Raw genomic sequence first — 15,934 nt, 5'->3', positions numbered from 1 at the left:
TCCCAAGAAAGCCAGTGATAAGGTTCAAGGCAAGAAATCGCACGTGAGGATGACAAAAGAAGAAAAAACAAGAGATAATTCAGAAGCATGAAAATGGTGCACGTGTTGTTGAACTTTGTAGGCAGTACAACTAACCCACGTCAACGATATGCACTATACTTGCCAAGAAAAAGAACATTATGAGTGCTAATGTGGCAAAAGGCGAATCAACAATCACGAAACGAAGACCACAAATCTTTGAGGGAGTTGAAAAGATGTTATTAATTTGGATACACAACAAGGAGTTAGCGGGTGATAGTGTTTTAGAGGCCATCATTTGTGACAAAGCCAGAGTATTGCACGAAGACCGTGTAAAGAAAACCCCTGGAACGCTTGCAGATTCGATAGACTTTATTTCAAGCAAGGGATGGTTTGACAATTTTAGCAAAAGGAGTGGTATTCATAGTGTTGTGAAGCATGGGGAGGCTGCTAGCTCAGACAATCCAGCAGCTGAAAGATTTATTGAAGAATTTACAGAGTTTGTAGAGGCTGAGGGATACCTACTGCAACAAGTGTTTAACTGTGATGAAAAAGGACTGTTCTGGAAAAGATTGTGTAAGAGGACATACATTACCAAGGAAGAAAAATCATTGCTTGGACGCAAGCCTATGAAAGATAGGTTTACGCTTGTGCTGTGTGGAAATGCGAGTGGCGTTTTGAAAAATAAACCCTTGCTTGTGTATCATTCTGAAAATTCAAGGGTTTTCAAAGAGTATAAAGTGCAGAAAAACCAGATGTGTATGATGTGGAAGGCTAATAATAAGGCATGGGTGACTAGGATTTTTTTTATGCAGTTGGTGAATGAAGTGGTGTGCCCTGCCATAGAAAAATATCTGCAGGAGAAAAGTTTGCCACTCAAGGCCCTGCTTCTCCTTGACAATGCTACAATGTTCCTGCTCATGCTCCAGGCTTGGAAAATGAATTGTTGAACAGATACAGTAATTTTCTTACAGTAAAGTTCCTTCCTCCTAACACCATACCTCTAATTCAGCCTATGGACCAGAAAATCCTAGCGAATTTTAAGAAACTTTATGAAAGGGCACTTTTCCGGAAATGTTTTGAAGTGACTGAAGCCACAAACCTCACCATCAAAGAGTTCTGGAAACACCATTTTAACATTTGTAGTGCTTTAAAACTCGTTGAAGTGACTCAGAGAACCCTGATCTCTGGCTGGAGATAATTCTGGCCTGAATGTCTGCCAGAACTAGACTTTGAGGGGTTTGAGCCTGTAAATGAAGTGCCTATTGTTGAGGAATTTGTTACTCTGGACCGGAGAATGGGCTTGGAATTAAATGGTGCTGATGTGGGGAGTTGGCGGAAGAACACAACGAAGAACTGACCACCGAAGAACTCCAAGCCCTTCAAAAGGAGCAGCAAGAAGAGGCACCTGAGGATATTTCTCCAGTGGAGGAGGAAGAGGCACAAGAGGATGTCCCTTCCGAAACCATTTGGAAGTGGTGTCAGATGTGAGACGAAATACAAACTTTTATTGAAACGACTCACCCAGAGAAAGCTTTAGTAGGCCGTTGAATTAATCTTTTCGATGACAATGTGTTGTCTCACTTCAGAGACATCTTGTGAAGAAGGGAAAGCAATCTTCAATGGATCGTTTTGTTGTTAGAAAATCGAGCAGTGAGTCACAACCAAGACCTAGTGGTATGCAGGCAAAACGTGCCAAAGAGTCCTCACCAGAAAAATCATTATTGCCTGATGTTATAATGGAAGGGAACTCCTATTCCAAACAGTACCACCTCTCCTCCTCCCCCTCCTCACCATCTTCCATATGCCAACAGCTGTCATCAGCAAGGGTAATAAGTAATAACTCAAACATATTTTTTTGTGTAGATTTTGATGAATTAGGAATGAAATTTAATTTGAAGAAAGGGTTTTGGGTAGTCAGGAACGGAATAATTCATTTTCCATTATTTCTTAAGGGGAAATTAGCTTCGGTTTATGAGTTTTCGGGTTACGAGCAGTCTCTAATTACGGATTAAACTCTTAAACGGAAGTAGTAGTAGGCATCCTTCAGTCTCGGGAGACAATGGAGTTGCGTCCTGGTTGTCAATCCTGGTGCAGCGTCTGGTGTGACTGATGAGGCCAATCCGAGAGTGGCAGTCCATCCCACACTGAGCACAAACGAAGTCCGATTCTGGTCTGTCTTCCTGGCTACCGGCTTTCTTTCTCTGTCTCTTTGCCTCCGATTTCTTGGCAAGTGACTCCTCGAACTTGGAGAGACCTCTTTGAACAGACTGCCTCCAGGCTGAACGGTCTACAGCCAGTGTCTCCTACATAGCAAGATCGACGTCCATGGCTTTCAGATCCGTCTTGCATACGTCTTTGTACCGTAGCTGGGGCTTGCCTGTTGGACGCTTTCCCTGCATCAGTTCTCCATACAGGAGATCCTTGCGGATCCTGCCGTCGCCCATTCGCACAACGTGCCCGAGCCAGTGCATTCATCTCTGTTTCAGCATTGTGTACATGCTGGTGATTCTTGCTCTCCCCAGGACATTGTTGTTTGTCACCTTGTCCTGCCAGGTGATGTCCAAGATGTGTCGAAGACAGTGCATGTGGTAGGCATTCAGCTGTCTTTCCTGACGGGCGCAGAGTGTCCAAGACTCTCTGCCATAAAGGAAAGTACTCAAGGACACAGGCTCTGTAAACCTGAATCTTTGTATACTCAGTCAGCCTATTGTTGGCCCACACTCTCTTTGTCTGTCTGGTCATGGTAGTAGATGCCTTACCGATGCGTTTGTTTAGCTCCGTATCAAGAGAGAGGGAGTCAGAGACTGTGGAGCCAAGGTACACGAAGTCGTGAACGACTTCCAGTTCGGAATCGGAGATGCCGATATCAGGTGGATAGTCCACTCCTTGTCCCATGACTTGTGTTTTCTTCAGGCTGATGGTGAGTCTGAAAACCTGACAGGCCTCGCTAAAGCGAGTCATGAGCCATTGGAGGTCTTCGGCTGAGTGGGGCAGTGACTGTTGCGTCGTCGGCAAAAAGGAAGTCGCGCAGACACCTCAGCCGAACCTTCGTCTTGGCTCTCAGCCTGGCGAGGTTAAAGAGCTTTCCATCCAACCTGGTCCGGAGGTAAATGCCTTCCGTGGCAGATCCGAAGGAGTCCTGCAGCATAACTGCGAAGGAAATCCCAAATAGGGTTGGAGCCAGTACGCAGCCCTGCTTTACTCCACTTTGGATGTCAAAGGCGTCTGATGTTAGGCCATCAAAGACCACGGTGCCCATCATGTTCTCATGGAAAGATCTGATGATGCTGAGGAGCCTGGGTGGGCATCTGATCTTAAGAGGATCTTGAACGGGCCATCCCTGCTGACGAGGTCAAAAGCCTTCGTTAGATCTATGAAGGCTACGAAGAGTGGTTGCTTCTGTTCCCTGCATTTCTCCTGCAGTTGTCTGAGGGAAAAGACCATGTCAATGTTGGACCTGTTAGTTCTGAATCCGCATTGTGATTCTTGTTGCAGTCGCCCCTGTAATCTTTATTCTTATACAGCGTGACGATGTTGGCATTCCTCATGTCCTGTGGCACCTCGCCTTCTTCCCAGCAGGGGCAGAGAATTTCATGCACCTCCATGAGCAGGCTACCTCTGCAGCACTTCAAGGTCTCAGCAGGAATGCCATCTTTGCCAGGAGCTTTGCCAGAAGCAAGGGGCCTCGCTGAGTTCTTCGAGGGTCGGTTCGCTGTCGAGCTCCATAAACACAGGCAGGCACTCAATGGCGCTCAGGGTGTCATCGGTGACCACATTCTCCCTGGCGTATAGCTCAGAGTAGTGCTCGACCCACCGCTTCAGCTGCAGTGTCTGGTCCTGAATCACCTCGCCAGTGGCAGATTTCAGAGGAGCGGTCTTCTTCTGGATTGGGCCGAGGGTCTGTTTGATGCCGTCATACATTCCCCATACATTGACTGTATTCGCTTCAGTCTGTATCTGGGAGCAGAGCTGGAGGCAATAGTTGTTGGCACATCGCCTGGCGCTCTGCTGTACTTTGCAGCGGACGGCCCGAAGGATCTGTAAGTTGCACTGACTTGGGCAGGCTTTGTAGGCTGCCAAGGCGTTTCTCTTCTCTTCTATGACAGGTGTCATCTTTTCTGAGTGAGCCTTGAACCAGTCTGCCGATCTGCTGGTGTTCTTGCCAAAGGTGGAAATGGCAGCGTTGAACACAGCGTCTCTGAAGTGCTCCCATCTTTTACAGGCAGTAACCCCAGCTGGGCCAGGGAGAGCTTCCTCGAGCACGTGTGCAAAATCTTCCACCTTGTCCTGATTGCGGATCTTGGTGGTGTCGATGCGAGGTCTGCCCGCCTTTTTTGAGTGATGAATCTTCTTTGTTTGCATCTTGACCCTGCTACATACCAGGGAGTGGTCGGTGTCACAGACAGCACTCTGGTAGCTATGCGTAATCTTGATGCTGGGTAGACTTGCACGCCTGGTAAGAATCAGGTCAAGCTGGTGCCAGTGCTTGGATCTGGGGTGTCTCCAAGATACTCGGTGTTGAGGCTTTGTGTCGAAGAACGTGTTGGTGACACAGAGACCATGAAGGCAGCAAAGTTCTAGCAGATGTTGCCCGTTCTCATTCATCCTTCCTATGCCGAATTAACCCAGACAAGTGGACTAAATGTTGTGATCGGCACCCACTCTGGCATTGAAGTCGCCGAGGATGAACAGTGGCTCCTTCTCGCTATGACTCTGTTGAGGTCATCGTAGAATTTTTCCTTTGCCTCTGCTGGAGAAGTCAGGGTTGGTGCATATGCACTAATTACATTCACTGGTCCTGTTTGGGAGTCCAGTTGCAGAGACAGTGCATAATGTGAGAGTTGCAGAGTTGCATAATGTGTCCCAACAGTGCATTCCTGACGGCAAATCCCACACCATGTTCTCTGGTCTCATCTGGAGGTTTTCCTTGCCAGAAGAAAGAGAAGGTCCTCTCTCTCACAGATCCTGATCCTGGGAGCCTGGTCTCTTGGAGAGCAACAATATCCATCTGCAGTTTGCTCAGCTCTCTATCGATAATTGCTGTTTTTCGGGCGTCATTGATTTTTTGCAGGTCATCGGAGAAACCTGGTGTCAGTGTACTGACGTTCCATGTGCCCAACTTTGGGGCAGTTGATATTTTCTTTTTAGGTTTGGTATTGCTTGGTGCAAAGTTGTCGGGCCGCTTGTCGGTTTTCACCCTAAACCCCACTCACCCAGTGAGGTTAATGGATCGTGGCGAGGCAACACCTTATTGGCTGGGGTTTGCCCAGCTTGAGGCGGGTGGTAGCTGCCCAGTTGGGCGTGATGACCCCTCACACCGTCGGAAGCAACCCCTGGCGTCACACTCTTCGCCAATTGAGCAGAAGACTTAAAACTGGTAGATTGTCGCTTTCCGTGTTGGTTCGATGCTGTGAGGCGAAGCTGGAGTGTCCTCTCTAGGGCGCAAAACCTGGGTAGGTAGATATGGAGAAGAAGCTGTTACCCATGCAGCTGGTCTTCCCCTCTCCACGTTGCTGAAATTATCCAATGGAAAGGCAAATGCCAATACACATGGTTCCAGCACCGTCGCAGGAGCTGCCAGAACGAGGTCTAAATCAACAACAAACTGCCTTAGGGGCTCCAACTCCGGATTTTTCCTCGAGGTTGACTCCTGAGGCCTTTCCCAAAAAAGGAGTATGGCCGCAAGGCAGCGGAGGTTTAAAACTAGGGTTTTTCTTTCCCTAGATGGGCTGCCTTCCCAGGCTATCGAGTCCCATCTACCCGGAGCAGCTGGTTTTAAGGCGCCAGAGGCACGCCCTCGCCCCTTCTCCTGTCGGTAAAAGCAGTTCCGCCGGACTTAAAGACTAAGCCTATTTGAGATGCATGCCGTATAGGAGCTTTTATAGGTCATGGGAGCTCGTCCCCTATTACCACTCCTTTGCTATGAACACCCCTTGGAACCGAAGTACCCCTTTATATATATATATATATATATATATATATATATATATATATATATATATATATATATATATATATATATATATACATATATATATATATATATATATATATATATATATATATATATATATATATATATATATATATATATATATATATATATATATATATATATATGTCGTACCTAGTAGCCAGAACGCACTTCTCAGCCTACTACGCAAGGCCCGATTTGCCTAATAAGCCAAGTTTTAATGAATTAATATATTTTCTCTAACTTTTTTCTTATGAAATGATAAAGCTACCCTTTTCATTATGTATGAGGTCATTTTTTTTATTGGAGTTAAAATTAACGTAGATATATGACCGAACCTAACCAACCCTACCTAACCTAACCTAACCTATCTTTAAAGGTTAGGTTAGGTTAGGTAGCCGAAAAAGTTAGGTTAGGTTAGGTTAGGTAGGTTAGGTAGTCGAAAAACAATTAATTCATGAAAATTTGGCTTATTAGGCAAATCGGGCCTTGCGTAGTAGGCTGAGAAGTGCGTTCTGGCTACTAGGTACGACATATATATATATATATATATATATATATATATATATATATATATATATATATATATATATATATATATATATATATATATATATATATATATATATATATATATACATAATCGGTTTGCACAAACATGCAAGCCGATAATATCACAAAGAACTCTTCCCATGAAAGATTCAAACCTAGACAGACAGGAGCAATGAAACTCCTTGACAAGTCTGGAACTCTAACCAAATGGCTATTAGAGTGTTAAAAGTCACTGAAAGCCTAAGCTACTCTATGACCCAACAGCACTAAGGAAACCACAGACCAGAAGTTCGTTTTCATTGACACAATTTACTTAGTGCTCTAATACGAGCCACAATTTTTCAACAATAACTTGTACAAACACGCTAGCTGATTACATCACAAAGGACTCCTACCGTGAAAGGTTCACACCTAAACTCAAAGAAGCAATGCAACATCTTGACAAGTCCAGTACTCTGACTAAACGTCTACTAGACTGTTCTTTCACGGGAGGGGTCTTTTGTGAGGGATGAAGGAAAGCGCCGAAAGATATTATTGATATGAACAATATCTCCTCAGACACCAACTGGAATATACAATTAACAATATATTACTAAAACAAGAAGACACCAGCATGGAAAAATGTTCCGCAGGTCATGCAGGGATAACACCCCGTTGGGCATGCATGCACTATGCGCTGAAGAGCATGCATGTAAAAAGACTCGATGTGCATGCGGGCACAATTCCCAGCTGGGCATGCAGGAACAGTGCCCTTCCAGACATACTGGGGCAATGTCCCGGCGGTTAGGCGGGAACAGTGTCCTTCCTTGCACTATTCCTTCCTACATCTACATAAATAAAAATGCAAATATTCGTTTGTTCAAAATCGCTACTCCCTGAAAGTTCCTCAAAGATTACTTTGAAATTTTCATACAACATTCCATTTGCATCCGAGTGAGTTTTTATAGTTTTTATAGTTTGACATACTATACAGATGTCACGTCTGTGATGGAAAAAAACAGGCTTTTTTTAAAACTATGTTTTTCATTTGTTTTTCATGTGAGTGAAATCTTCGTAGCCTCTTTACCGATTGCTTTGAAATTTTGACACAACGTTGCATTCGAATATGTGCAGGTTTTTATATACCTAGTATATATATATGCATCACCTGTGACAGGATAAAAAACAAGCTTTTTTATAAAACAGTTCCATCTGTTGGACATAAGAGCAACACACACTGTAATCTCCAAAAGTTCTTCACCAAATGCTTTGAAATTTTGACTCAACGTTCCATTCACATACGTGCATGTTATTATATATCTATTATATAAATGCCTCACCTGTGACAGGTAAAAATATGTTGCTGTTTTTAAACAGCAACATCTGTTGCACGTAATAGCGACACATGCTATACTAAATATGTTATGATTCCATTTGTATGTTTCCAATTTCACTGATAAATTAAATTTTCATAGATTACGATTTATTTTCATTTTGATATAATTATTTTGCGACACTGCATTAGAATTGAGCTGTGTTGTTTACCATACCATTCATTTCATAATTAAAAGCATAGATGCCACAACTGTGACAGGTAAAAACATTCTTTTTTTAAGAAACAGTACCATCTGTTGCATGTAAGAACAACAAATGCTATACTAAATATGTTACGATTCCCTTTCAATGTTTCCGATTGCATTGACAAATGAAATTTTCATAGATTTTGATTTATTTTCATTTTGCTTTTCTTACTTTGTGTGACATTGAGTTAGAATTGCCCTGTGTTCTTTGCTGTACCATTCATTTTGTGAGTATAAGTAAAGATGCCACACCTGTGACTGGTAAAACCATGCTTTTTTTAAAAAAACAGCACCATCTGTTGCATGTAAGAGCTACACATGCTATACCTCTAATATTACGATTCCATTTCAATGTTTTCGATTTCACTGATAAATAGAATTTTCATAGATTTTTATTTATTTTTATTTTGATTCAGTTATTTTGTCTGACATTACGCTGGAACTGAGCTGTATTGTTTACCATGCCATTCATTTCGTGGGTATAGATTATTTTTTATATTTTTTAATTGTATCTCATTTCGTTCTTTTAACTGTTTTTCTTATATTTCAGTGATTGGAACATCAGATCATTTGGGAATGCATCGGACGAGGGAGTGGGGAATAGTGGGGGAGGACGAGGGGATGGGCGGGGAGATGGTGAGGAGGATCAGTGGACAGATGAGGGGGAAATGGTGGGGAGGACGACGGGACGGGGGTGTTGGGAATGGTGGGGACGAGGGGGGACGGTGGAGTTTGGATGTTGGGGACGATAAGACAGGGGAATGGAGAATGGTGGGGAGGACAAGGAGACAGGAGAGTGGGGGAGGAAGATTCGAAAGGGGGAAGTGGATATGGTTAGGAGGAAAATGGGATGCTTGAGTGGGGGATGATGGGGAGGACAAAGGAACGGGGGAGAGGGGGAATGGTGGGGAGGACGATGTGACGGGTGAGTGGTGAATGCATAGGAGGACGAGGGGGATGGGGGAGTGAGGAATGGTTGAGACAAGAGGGGACGGGGGCGGAGGGAATGGTGGGGAGGACTGGGAGACAGGGGAAGGTTGCTGTGGCTCAGCAAAGCGTTTCCCGGGTGCTGCTAGTCTTAAATAAAAATCTATAATAATACATAAAATAATATTCCTTCTTGAGAGTCTGCACCCATGTCGACAGGCAGTTCGAATTACATATGTTATATGTTTGAGAATAAGACACTGATATAACCTAACCAAACCTAACATAAGCCCACCTAACGTAATCTATCCTAACCAAACCTAACCATAGAAATGGAATAGATAATAGCACTAATTATGTAATGGTTTTGAAGTGATTAGCACGAGGGTACAAGACCCTCAGGACAGGTTGTGCTCCCACATGATCTAACATCCAGTGATGGCATCTGGGTGCTGCAGTAAAGAGTATTTGCAGTTGATTTGTTAATTATTGTTGCACTCATATTGACTGACGAGTTTTGAACATAGATATTGTATTATTGACAGTTATATATACCATGTGGAATAATGTTTTTTCCATTCTCAGCTAAATGGCTGCAGCTACATCGACAAAATTCCTGATCTTGAAGACATTTGTCTGGATTAATGGAAAATATGTAGAGACTATTTTTTTAACATTTTAGGAACAAATATGTTTTATCAGTGGGTAAGGGACTATGTTTTATCAGAGATTTCTTCTGCCTGTTGTAGAGAACATGTCATGTTTTATACGATCACTACTCTTGCTAAAGGCTATTATTAATGGAGAATCACATTACAAAATTAGGAAAATAATCACCTACATGATTTTATATTTACGTAATCGAAATATATGTTTATATATTCAAATTTAATTTTACTTACAAGAATATACATTAAAATTAAAAATTTAAAAAATCTCTTTAGAAACTCACGTAAAATTTGATGTGTTTGCCAGAAGTTGAAATACGTTTGCCAAGGGGCCATGGAATCTGAGTCTCTTTCCACCACGAGCTGTGTGATCCTCCACCACCACTACCTTGTGAGAGGGAAAGGGCTCCGACACAGCGACTAGATTTGGTCCATAAAAGAGCCTGAAAATAATGAAGCTTGTAGATTTAAGTTTTTATTAAAAGTAAATATTAATACAAACATAAAATTGGGTAAAAAAAAATTATAATTTAAATTTTTTAAAATTCTCATTCTTAATACATAAGAGTATAAACAGTGATAGATTTAAGGCTATTAGATTTACAGTGAATGTGAGAATTATGTCTATTGAAAATACTATTTATTAACTGTTTTTTAGAATATAGTAATTTGAAGCAAAACCTAAAAACTCCATTACCATATTGATCCCTCTCAGTAATTCCTGTTGCTCATCACCTCTCCATTATTCATTCTTCACTCCCTGACCCTACGTTCAGTTCCTGATCCCATTCTGCTAATTCCTCCCAGGGAAGGAAGAGTATAATTTCCTCCCAGGGAAATTACACTCGTACATCCAACAGTGACATTGTACAAAGTGTTGTTTACATTTGTACATCCAACAGTGCCAGCGTACAAAATGTTGTTTACACTTGAACATTCAACTGTGCCTGTGTAATAAGTTTTTTTTTACACTTGTATATCCAAAAGAGCCAGTGGACCAAGTGTTGTTTACATTTGAACATCTAACAGTGCCAGCGTACGAAATAATGCAGTTGTACAAAAAACAGTGCCAGAGTACTGAATGTTGTTTGTACCTGAACATCCAACTGTGCCAGTGTACAAAGTTTTTTTTATACTTGTACATCAATCAGAGCCTGTGTACTAAGTGTGGTTTACTCTTTAAAATCCAACAGTGCCAATGTACTAAAAGTTGTTTACACTTGTACATCCAACAGTGATAGCGTTTTAAATGATATTTGCACTTGTATGTCTAACAGTGCCAGCATAATGAGCATTGTTTACACTTGTACATCAAACTGTGCCAGTAAGTGAACGGTCTTTACACTGGTACATTCAACAGTGCAACCGTACTAAGTGATCTTTACACTAGTACATCCAACACAAGAGGCGTACTAGATGTTGTTTACACTTTTATATCCAACAGTGACAGCGTATTAAGTGTTGTTTAAACTTGTGCATCCAGCAGTGCCAGCATCATAAGTGGAACTTACACATGTACATCAAATAGTGCCAGAGTTCTATGTTATGATTACAGTTGAATATCTTACAGTGATGGCGTTCTAAGTATTGCTTACACTTGAACATCCAACCGGGCTAGCGTACTAAGTATTGTTTACAAATTAACCACCAAAAGTGCCAGCGTACTAATTGTTGTGTACACTTAAACATCAACCAGTTCCAGTGTACTAAATGCTGTTTACACTTGTACATCCATCAGTGTCAGAGTAATAAGTGTCGTTTACACGAGAACATTCAACTGTGCCAGTGTACTTAGTGTTTCATACACGTGTACATCCAAATGACAGCGTTATAATTCTTACTTACCCCTTGTAAATCTAACAGTGCCGGCACTCTAAGTGAAGTTCACACTTTTTCGTCTAACAGTGTTATCATTCTAAGTGTTGTTTACACTTCATAATTCAGTAGTGTAAACACCCTAAATGATGATTAAAATTGTACATCCAGCAGTGCCAGGATAATAGTTTTTTTACACATTAACATCCAACAGTGCCAGCAAACTAAGTGATGTTTTACCATGTAGCACAGTCGATTAAGGTCTGTCTGGGATCCTTTCAAACGTAGGTTTGAACACTCATCACAGCCTTTGTGGATTTGTTCATTTGATGCATCACGCTATTGTGATTTCTGTGTGTAATGAAGTAAGGACAAAGAGGTAGAACAGCTTATTGACAGAGCTCGGGTGCACAGGGGAATTGTTTAAAACTTTATTTTGTATCACAATAAGATTTCAAATTTTGTAATTTTGCCCCGAGGGGCGAGTTTATTGGGCAGCGCCACTCATCCTATGGTGACATATCACCATAGCAGCATGTATAACACTTCCGAAAATGAAGAAACCCCGCTGAGTTGTTCATCCTGTCACATGTACCTAGACACAGCTGGGACTTGCTTAACTGTCTCAAGTGAATAGCTCCTCAAACAAGAAGATTAACATCTGTCAACTCTTAAATGCTTAAGTTATCTTACGGGTGCAAAATGGGGGGAATCTTTTAAGAACAGTATCAATATTTGACAAAGAGTGTTTTCCTAACTCAAACAATGTGGGGTTTGATTATTCTACACATATTTCAAATGTCTCTCGGATGTTCACATGCACGTAGAAAGTGCTCAAGGTGGTGTTCGTCACTCTCATCACAGATTCTGCAACTTCGCTGATCAACTGTTGTTTCCATTCAGTATCTCCATGGATATTCTCGCGAGACGGATTCTCACTATTACTGATTCTCTCATTCGTCCTCCTCCTCCTCTTCGTTCATAATGATTGGAATTGCCAGCTGCAACCATGTTGTACCAGCGTACAGATTCACTGGTTTGTACTTTTATCCTCCTTTCCTCAGTTACCTTGTTACTGTGATGTTGTCTGATAATACCTCTAATTTGTAGTAGAGTCTTGGGTATGAAGTATTCAATATGGTCTCCTTCTGCGCCTTCAGCAGCCAGCACATCTACTCGTTCATTCCTACACATTTCAAAATGGGAGGGGATCCCCAGAAACTTGATAACTCTTCCCTGATTGGTAAGTACTCTCACAGCTCTCTTGATTTCAGCGACTATTGCAAGATTTTCTGCCCGATTTTTACTTAGGCTTTGCAGTGCTGCTTTTGAATCAGTGCAAATCACTGCACCATTAGTGTTCCGTTCAAGAAATCTTAGCGCCATAACAATGACAGTTAGCTCTGCTTGTGTTGAAGAGGCATAGTTCTCAATACGCGCTTTTCTTCATTTCTGCGTTGTAAAGTATTATCCTTAATTACCGTGCATGCTGCACCAGCCCTGCCATTAGCAGGATTAGATGACCCGTCAGTGTGGATTTGATTTAGTTCATCTCCGGCTTCTTTATAAATTTCCTTGAGATACTTGTGCCTCATTTCTTGTGGTATCATGTTGGATTTTTTCGTTGCCATTTCAATGATGATAATCCTGCATGAATCATCCTTCCAGGGAGGTAACCTCTCTACAGGCATGAGCTAACGGGCTTGCTCAAGCAGGTGAAGTTCTTCGAGGTAGCAGACTGATCTGTGATGCCATTTTTTTCTTCTATTGATTTACCCTGAAAGTATCACAGAACTCAGGTTTTTCTTAGCAATATCATTGAAATGGGGATCTCTGGCTATCCTAATTGCAAGCTTAGCATTCAGCTCCTTAATTCTGCTTTTAACACTGAGGAGGGACAACTCTCGTAGATTAGACGTTTTGACAGTTCTTGGAATTCCAAGAATGATTGTCATGGCTTCATTTTGAAAGCCTTCAAGCCTTTTCATATCGCGTTGGGAGTAGGTGCACAAAACTGGTGCGGCATAGTCTAAGACGGAGCGTACATAGGCTGTGTACATCATTTTAAGCACGGGAATACAGACTTCATGTCCATTCCAGGTCATAGCTTTCAGTACCCTGAGTCGACTTTTGCATGTTCCTATGTGTTGATTGAGCTCCTTCTTCTTCCCCCTTGTTAGAGCCAACAGTCACGCCAAGGTGCCGATAGTGGTCAACCCATTTAAGTGTTCCACCATTAATTTGCAGTTCTTTATTTGCTCCCCACTTGTGATGGGAGTGTGCCTTCGTCTTGTTTGAAGAGAGAGCGAAACCGAGCTCAATATATTTCCTTGCAAGGAGTTCAATGGACTGTTTAATTTTTCCCAATGTGGGAGCATGTATTAGGACATCATCCGCATATCCTACTTGTTGTTCTCCTTCCGGAAAATCAATATTTTCAATGCCGTTCATAAGTACATTGAATAGTGTAGAGCTTAAGACTCCTCCATGGGAGGTCCCGAGTTCCAAATTCATTGTTCTGGAGACTGCTCCACTGAAGCAAACCATGGCTTTCCTCCCTGTGAGGTAGTCTTCAACCCATTTCACGAGTCTTCCCTTGACACCCATGCATGCAAGCTCGTCCAGGATCGCAATCCCCTGCGCTTTGTCGAAGGCTCTTTTGATGTCAACAAATACAGAGTAACTAGCCGTGTCATTGGCCAAGTAATTAACTATACAGATTGCTGTTCTCCGTCCTTTAACAAATACATTGACCCTCTTCCCTAACCTGCCTATTTTGTGCAGCAGTCGGTTTAGGATGATCCTTTCAAGCATCTTTCAAATGCATGACACAAGACTAATAGGTCTGTATTTGCCAGGGTGATTGGGCTTCGGTATGGGAACAATTATTGCGTGTTTCCATTATGTGGGCAACACTCCACTAAGGAATGACTTGTTAAACAGGTGGAGCAGTGGATCCCCAGACACTTCACACAGTGCATTGAGTATGTCGTAGGTGACGCCATCTTCACCAGGTACTGTACCTTTACCCTTTTTCATAGCGCCCCTTACTTCCTGGGCTGTGATCGGTTCCCTATATTCGTCATCACTAGACAGTGCTATTGTTATCTTAATTCTTCTGTCATCCTGTCGCAGGAGCTGCTGATTTCTGCTGGGAGGGAGGAGGAGGAGGAGGATGCATCACTCCACTTGGGAATTAGTTCTTCAGCCTTACCCTGGGGGTCTTTGTGAGCCGCAGGCCGGGCTTTGCCCCCCCTCTAAATTTTTGCCCACACTTGTCTTGCAGATGTTTCTCTTCTAATATAGCTAGTGAACTCAACACACCGATAGTGTGCTGCTAGGGGCACCTCTGGGCTAGAACGCCATTGAGGTAGTCCTCGAAGAAAAGCTTAAAGACCTGAGGAGGATGGAGGCGCGAATAGGGGCTTTGGATTCTCACGATGCTTTGTGCCTTCTTACAAGGTGCCTGGCCTTGCCCAGACTTACCTATTTCCTCAGGTGTGCTCCTTCCTTTGACAGCCCAAAATTAACGGAATACGACTCACTCCTAAAGACAATAACTATGAAAGTGTTAAACCTCTCACTGCAAGATGACCAGTGGGACCAAGCAACGCTCCCAGTTATACTCGGGGGTATAGGTATTCACAAGGCGACACAGTTAGCATTGCCGGCATTCTTATCCTCGACCAGTGCTACAAGTGAATTAGTGAAGGAAATACTACCAGAATACCTAAGGAACTCCATTGGGATTCTTGATCCCAAATTTGTGGAAGGAGCTGGTCAGTGGGACACTCTTGCCAATTCACACAACCGACCAACTTTTCCAAACGACGGTAAACAGGCCAAATGGGATAGCCCCATTGTGGAGAACATCGCCAAAGCACTGCTGGACGCAGCTTCTCAGAAGGACAGAGTGCGTCTCCTAGCTGTGCAAGCCCCCCATGCTTGGGACTTCCTGTTGGCAGTCCCTAATTCCGCCTTGGGCACCCGCCTGGACCATCGAGCCCTAGGTATTGGTGTTGCTCTGCGCCTTGCCGCCCCTATCTCCACCGAGCACCGGTGTGTTTGCAGCCATGCGCGGGCAGACCAATACGGCAGCCATGGTCTCATCTGTCGTAAGACACAGGGAAAGATTGCCAGACACGAAGCAGTCAATGACATCATCAAGAGAAGTTTGGCTACAGCTGGGTGTCCAGCACAAAGGGAACCCCAGTTGTGCAGACCTGACAACAGCCAAAAACGCCCAGATGGAGTCACCCTGCAGCCATGGAGGGAAAGTAAACAGGTCGTATGGGATTACACCTGTGCATCTACATTGGCTAATACCTATTAACGTTACAGCTCAGCGGAGGGAGGTGGGGCAGCCACCTTCAGGGAGACCCAGAAAATCAACAAGTACAGAGACCTAGAACGTTGTT

General features: G+C 42.9%; 1 protein-coding gene across 1 annotated transcript; it reads left to right on the top strand.

Moving 5' to 3' along the window:
- The first annotated feature begins 254 nt into the window (after positions 1 to 254).
- On the top strand, positions 255 to 968 carry LOC138368540 (tigger transposable element-derived protein 1-like). The gene has a single exon (XM_069331065.1). The coding sequence runs from the start codon at positions 255 to 257 to the stop codon at positions 966 to 968; it is 714 nt and encodes a 237-aa protein (XP_069187166.1).
- Positions 969 to 15,934: the final 14,966 nt, after the last annotated feature.

The sequence above is a fragment of the Procambarus clarkii genome, chromosome 25 (assembly GCF_040958095.1).
Source record: "Procambarus clarkii isolate CNS0578487 chromosome 25, FALCON_Pclarkii_2.0, whole genome shotgun sequence".
NCBI classification, from domain to species: domain Eukaryota; kingdom Metazoa; phylum Arthropoda; class Malacostraca; order Decapoda; family Cambaridae; genus Procambarus; species Procambarus clarkii.
This window is presented reverse-complemented; position numbering and strand designations above follow the sequence as displayed.

Coding starts and splice junctions, on each gene's coding strand:
- LOC138368540 (XM_069331065.1), top strand. CDS start 255: ATGTTATTAATTTGGATACACAACAAGGAGTTAGCGGGTGATAGTGTT.